Raw genomic sequence first — 7,007 nt, forward strand, 5'->3', positions numbered from 1 at the left:
CAGCACCGCCCCTGGCATGCAGTAGGTGCTCAGTCTTTGCCAGTCCGATGAATGCATCCAGCAGAAGGACATTCTTCTAAGGTCTGGAGACCTGGCTCTGGACCCAACAGGATCTCAAACCTGTGTTCTCTTGTGCGAGACCCTTCTCTCTTCCCTTAGCCAGTCCCTTCCCTGCTCTGAGCCTCAGTGCCCTAATCTGCCAAATGGGGATGTTAATAGCCCCCCCCATTCTCTGCTACCTCTCAAGGACTCTGAAAAGCATCAACTGTGAAAGAATAGATATATTTATTTTTTTTAAAGACTACTCCCTACTAAGACCTTTTATGTCCATGACTTCATTTTCCCTCCAACAGCACTGCGTAGCTTCCACCTTCTATAGCTGATCAGACACATGATCAAGTTCAAAACCATGTCCTGGCCCTGAGGGCCATTCAGCCAACCCTCTGGCCTCTCCTTCTGCCCCTCCCCTCCCAGACCCTCACTCCGCCCCCACGCTAGCTGCTCTGTCCCTCAAACATGGTTTTCCAGGCCCTGGGGCTGAGTGGGAGTCAGACATGTGCTCGCTGCCATCACCACCCAATGCACCACTGTCTCCCCTTAGCTTCTGTGTCACCTCCTCGGGGAAGCCTTCCCCTCTAAAGCCAGACAGCTGGCCCCTCTGGCGTCTGGCCCACGATGGCCTGTGCACCCTCTAGAAGAGCCCTCGGCCCAGGCTTTGGTCCCAGGCTCTCGTCCCAGGCTCTCAGAAGCTGCGATTCAAATGTCTCTCTCTGCTCCTGTCCAGCCTGATTCCCCGCATGTAGAGATGTGGCCACAGGCAGTTGACCCGCCCTCACCCTGCCCTTGGATCTGAGGGACACTCCCTGCCAGCTGACTCCATCGGTCAGTCTGTCTGTCTTTCCCTCCACCCCACAGAGGAGTGTGAGCTGGGCCCCTGGGGCAGCTGGAGCCCCTGCATGCATCACGGGAAGACCTGCGGCTCGGCCTGGGGCCTGGAAACCCGGGTACGAGAAGCCGGCCACGCGGAACAGGAGGAAGCAGCAACCTGCCAGGTGCTGTCTGAGTCGAGGAAATGTGCCATCCGGAGGCCCTGCCCAGGAGGTGAGCTCCAGACCAGGCCCACAGGGCTGTAGCGGGAAGGGCCCAGGGGCACTCTGAGCGGCCTTGGGATGCTGGTCTCCCAGAGAGTAGATGTCAGGACCTGAGCGTCCACCATTAGCCGTGACTTCATGTGGGTAAGCATTGCCCTCCCGGTGTCCCTTCAAAGGAGGGTCTGCCGTCTGCCCTCCTGGGGGTCAGGCCCAGATCATTAGGAAGATCGAGCTTGTCCTTTACAACAAGGTTCTCAGCACTTTCAGACTGACCCCTCTCTTTCATCACAAGGGGTTTGGAACAGCCTCTTTAATATTCTGAAATGAAACTCATGGATAATGTAACCCACTTGCGTATGTCATTTTAAAAAGATCAGCATAGTGCCCTAACCACAATATAAAAGAGAAACAAAAGAAACCTCATCACGGCAATGCTCGGGCCCAACACGCCGAGAACGCTGAGTGAAGCAGAATCATGGCCAAGTGATGGCCAAGCTCAGGGCTCAAGTGCACGTTTGTGTTGCCATCAGAGATGCGGCTTCCCTAATAGTGGCCAGCTCTTAACAAAGTCAACAAAACTGTCTGGCCGCTTGATGAACACCACCCTGGCCACCCTAGGCCAGTCAGTGAATGGGGAAAGTGTTCACACACCCTTGGCATTCACACCAAGATGGAATTTGGCTCTGAGCAAGCAGATTGTTCAGCTACGTGAGAGCTGGGTGGGATGGGACAACTCTTTTTGTGAGGGACTGTCCCTCCTCTGATCCCTGTCCACTGAATGCCTCTGGGACCCCTTCTTTGTGACAACCAAGATCACCACACAGATATCCAAAATATTCCCTGCGGGCGCTTAGGAACCATTGATGTGGAAAAGAGGGACTGCAGAGTGTGGTCGGTAAGATGTGAATGGTGAATAGTAATAATATGGAATTAGCTAATGTTAACTGTGCTCTTACTATGTGCTGGGCACTCTGCTAATTCTCTATACTCATTAAGTCATTTAATCTGCACAATGGCATCATGAGGTAGGTATTAGTATTATACCCATTTTACAGATGAGAAGATTGAGGTCCAGAGAGGTTAACTCATTTGCCCAAGGCTCACACAGCTAGGGAAGTATGGACCTGGAATTCAAATGTAGGTCTGTGTGCAAAGAGGGATCCAAAGTTGTGTTTAAGGATGAGCGACCGGGAGCTAGGGCACCTGGGACATGGTGGAGCCAGGCCTTGAACCCAGGGACACCCCTGGCCAAGTGAGCTGGGAGCCACTTGAAAGTGACACCAGGAACTGCAGCCCAGGCTGTGCCACTGAGCAAGCAAGGCCTCTGGCTGGGTCTCAGTCATCTCATCCGAGATGTGGGACTAATCAGATATTTGTGTCAGACACCCACCCCCGCTCCACAGGGGTGGGGGCACAATGGGGTCAAGATTCTGAGTTAGACTGGGTTTGCGTCCCAGCCCAGCCCCCGCAGTGGGCACTGGGTGAGGTACAGACCCAGAGCTGCCTGTCAGGGCCTCCCCCACAGCTCCCTGAGTCTAACAGAGCATCTGGAGCACGGCTGCCATGCGGGGCCCCTAGCTGAACGCTCCTGTGTAGTTGCTGTTCTTTTGATTGTCATTGTTTCAAATGGCATCACTGGGGCCCCGAGGTGAGTGGGGAAGGTGCTGCGGGGACCTGGGTAAAATGTGTTCCCTCCAGTAAAGATCCCTGTAAGCCATGGAGTGCGTGTCCCTGGAAGGCTCACAGGCACCCCCACAAGCCACCCTTAGTCCTGGGGGGCCTGAATGAATCTCCAGGCCTGGGGAGGGCCCAGCAAGTGAGCGCCCCTCCCGGCCCCCAAGGAACTGAGAGAAGTGTTTGGTTTGGGGTAAGTTTTCCCACAGTCCAGACTCCAACAGGAGTGGTTGCCAGGTCAGCGCCCAAATGCTACTCTGGGCCCTGCTGGGAGTGGGGGGGGGGGGGGGGCACCTCGTCTTTCAGATTGAGGGGTCTTCCCGGACCCAGCTGGCCTCAGAAACAGCAGCCTGTGCTCCCGCTGCAGAGAGAAACCCCAGCCCGAAGAAGGCCAGGAGAGACCGGCGCCCGCGCAAGGACAGGAAGACGGACCGCCAGCTGGACATGAGGCCACGCCGGCCGCAGGCCTGAGAGCCAGGGGGCTGCCGCCTGACCGCCCTCCTCCAGGCCTCGTGCTTTCTCCGCACCCTCTTGCTTTTTTTCTTTTCCCCTTTATCTTTCCTCCCCGTTTTCTGTTTTCCATGTCAAGCTGCCTTTCTGCTTTTCTTCCCTTTATTTCCTGTATCTCTTCCATATCTACTTTCCTCTCCGTCTTTTCTTCCTGTCCTCCCTCCCTCTTCCCCCTTTTCTCTTCTTTCCTTTTATCTGTCTGCCTTTCTTTCCCTTTCCTCCCACTTTTCTTCCTGTTTATCATTTCTCCATTGTGTCCTCTCTCTCTCTCTCTCTCTCTCTCTCTCTCTCTCACACACACACACACACACACACACACACTTTGAGAGACCAAATGCCTGTGCCTTGCCTCTGCCCCGCCCCCTCTCCCCCTCTTTCTATCTACTCCTTAAAGAAAGTAAATATCTTTTTCTAGGCCTTTCCCTGACCCTGTCCTGACCCCGCCTTTTCAGAGAAGGGGTGGGCAGGGACACAGCACAGACCTGCTCCCGAGTCCCGGGAGCCCTGCTTCTGCTCCAGCGGGGACCCCAGACCCCAGGTGCCCGTGCCTCCTGCTCTGGCCAACCTCTGGAGGATGTTTCCACAGCCCTGGGCCACGGCTCCCCTAGGAAGGCTCCGGAAGAGGCTCCTATGGAGGAGCCACCGTGCAGCCTCTGGCGGACAAGCAGCCCTGCGCCGCGTGTGGCAACACAGTCCGCCCTCCTGGAAGCTCCTTCAGCGCCCGCCCTCTTCCCGTGGGACTGTGGTCTCCTGTCCTTCAGGGATCCAAGCACTCCATCAGGGGAGCTGGCAGCCGGCTCAGCCCACATGAGGCCGTCGAAGCTGAAAGGAACTTGGAGCAAATCCAGTTACTCTGGTCCCCAACCTGGAGCTTTCTGCCCATTGTACTTCTGGGGAAACTGAGGCCTGAAAAGAGAGGGACTTGCCTAAGGCCTCAGGGAACCCAGAGGCTGTGCCTTCCACCCGTTGGCTGCCCTGCTGAGAGGACCTTGGGCCTTTGAGGGGCGATGGAGAACACTGTGGCCAGGAGCAGAAGACGCCCCGTCACCCACACCACCATGAGCGCTGTGTGACCCCCCCACACGCTAGGCAGGAAGACCAGGGGGGAGTCTCCGGCTAGGCCCAGCTTAGAAGTAGCTTTGCTCGCACTGCTTGTCACTCCACCACCATGGCACCCCTTCCTGCTTTGTTCCCCGAAACCCCAGCAAGGGGCACTCCCAATGTGCAGTGGCATTACTGGCTGGTCTGAACTCAGAGGGCTCAGCAGCTAAGAGAGGAAGACTCTGACCCGAGGGGCCCGGGGTGGGATGGGGCACCTGGGGAAGGGGGTGCCAGCAGGCTGGGGCAGGCTGAAGGTGATGAAATACCATCACTCCCCCACTCCAAGAGAGTGCCCAACCTCGGGCCTTCCTCTCTGTCCTTCGCTTGGCACAAGGGGAACCCCTGACCCCTAAGGCCCACCCTCCCTCTCACCTCCCTAGGGACAGTTAGAGCCCCCCCCCCCCCCGCACCCCCCCCCCCCACTCCTCACCTGGCCAAACCACCAGCTTCTATTCTGCAAAAGTTTGTGCTTCTGAAATGCTCTTTGTTGTTTCAAGACCCCAACATTTTTTTAAATAAAGGGAAAAGAAATAAGGAACTTGCGAATGCTTCTTGGGCTTGGGTAGCCGAAATGAAACCATATGGGTTGTTTGCACTGGAATGCTCAGGGCTGAGGGAGCCAGGTTGTGTCCGTGGCGCCTGGGGGCTGGGCTTTGGCCCTCAGACCCCCCAGGCCCCTCTCGAGAAGGGGGTCAGCCAGAAACAGAGGAGAACACCATGCTCCCTCCACCCCCGGTGCCTTGTAGCCCCAGGAACCCATCTGTGCTCTGAATGACGTGCCAGGAGCCATCTAACACCTGCACTGTTGGTGAGGTGGCCTCAGCACTGGGAGGCACGGGTTCGAGTCCCAGCCTGTCTGCGGTCTGTGGGGCCAAGGCCAAATCATTTCCCTTTTCTGGGCCTGCTTCCCCATTGGAGAGACGAGCAGGTATGACTGGGCTTAATCCAGTGCCCAAATCTGGTGGCCCGAAAGCATCCTCCGTGCACTTTGTAAAAATTCCGGTTTCAGGGTCCCACCCAGACTTACTAAATGTGGACGAGTTCGGGAGCAGGCAGCGAGAGCAAGCTCTGGATGGGTATTCCAGGACACGCTCACCGCGAGGGCAGCTCTCCGGGACTGCCAGCTGGGGTCTAAATACTGAGTTTTCTGATAAGATTCAAATGCGAGGATGCTGACGTTTCTAAAATCCACGATTTTAAGAGACCCAGAGAGGAGAAGAAGTTTCCCTTCCAGCAATCCCCTGGCCGTGTTTTCTCCCTCCTGGGATCTGGTTTTCCGTCCCCAACTGGGGTCTCTGGTCAAGGTTGTTTCTTATGTTTCAAATTAGAAGATGGATTTTTCAATGCCTAAGCCTCTCCTGTGACCTTCGGAGCTCAGACATGGCCTCCCCTCCAGCTCTTAATCCTTTACAATCCCAGCCTCTCCCACATTCTTCTGAGGATCCAAGCGTTTTGCTGGGAAGGAGAGCTTCCCACGTAACTGCCTCTCACAGGTGAGGCTCAGAGGTGAACTCAGAAACTGGCTGGGCCGTGGGCGGACCCCAGCGGATGGTGCGGCCCCTCCAATGGGAGAGAACAAAGATTTGGCCGCAGCTGGAGGTTTCCTGCCCTACCCATCCCTCCCGGATCCAGAGGGGCTGCACCTGGGCCCTCCCGCAGCCGACCCCCGCCCCCAACCTGCTGCCTCACTCGGTCCCCATCCCTGCCTGCTGCTGCACCGAGGCCCGGCCTCTCATTCCCACCTCCTGTCACTAGAGGGCGCGGCCCAACCAGAAATAGAGCAACAGCCCTAATTACAACATTTCCCTGAAATAGGAAGCATGTGTTGCTTTTCTCTCCTAGCTAGACCTGGGAAGGAGCAGGGAGGCTGCCTCCTGCCTCAGGCCGGAGGACCAGAGTTGCCGTGGTGACCTGAGTGACATTCAGAGGAAGACCCAGCCCAGTATCCTGCAGCCAATAATCATGACTGGCAGTTCCTGGCTTCCTGCTAAGACATCCAGGGACGGGGAGCAGTGTTATATGTCTCCATTTTCACCAATGGGAAAACTTCTAACTATCCTATGTGGTCCTGCTGACTCGGGAAATATGCATTCTTATAATAACAAATAACAGTAATCACGACGCTCTGGCCAGTGTAGCTCAGTTGGTTGGGTGTCGTCCCATGCACCCAAAGGTTGCTGGTTCGATTCCTGGTCAAGACATATGCCTGGGTTGCAGGCTTGGTCCCCAGAGGCAGCTGATCGATGTTTCTCTTTCTCTCTCGCCCTCTCCCTCACTCTTGCTCTAAAAATCAATAAAAATATTTGGGGGGAAATAGTAATCATGATAATAATGATTAATAATAGCAATGTCTTATATGTATGTGTCAGGCAGTGAAGTGCTTTGGGGGCAGTATTTCATTTCCTTTGCTTTCCTCTCCTCAGTAAAGGTCACAGCAACTCCCATTCGACTCATTGGCTTTAATGTGCGGACATTTTCACACCCTCATCTCCTGCCACAGAAACCCTGCAAGCTAACTTATCGAAGAGGAAACTGAGGCTCAAGTGAAAGTCATTCAAAATTCATCAATCTCCATTATCCATCCATTCAATAAATATACCAAAGTGCCTGCCCAGCACTGTGTGACCCAGG

The 7,007-nt window shown here is 55.4% G+C and overlaps 1 protein-coding gene across 1 annotated transcript in view; it reads left to right on the forward strand.

Moving 5' to 3' along the window:
* The window catches only part of RSPO4 (R-spondin 4), a 30,035-nt gene extending 26,799 nt beyond the window's left edge, over positions 1-3,236 (forward strand). Inside the window, exons 4-5 of the mRNA XM_070421470.1 lie at positions 916-1,101; positions 3,133-3,236. Coding sequence (XP_070277571.1) covers positions 916-1,101; positions 3,133-3,236 — 290 coding nt within the window. The remainder of the gene's footprint in view (positions 1-915; positions 1,102-3,132) is intronic.
* The last annotated feature ends 3,771 nt before the right edge of the window (positions 3,237-7,007 follow it).

This window comes from Myotis yumanensis, unplaced genomic scaffold, assembly GCF_028538775.1.
Source record: "Myotis yumanensis isolate MYYU_CA2020_CCGP unplaced genomic scaffold, mMyoYum1.0.hap1 SCAF_7, whole genome shotgun sequence".
NCBI lineage: Eukaryota > Metazoa > Chordata > Mammalia > Chiroptera > Vespertilionidae > Myotis > Myotis yumanensis.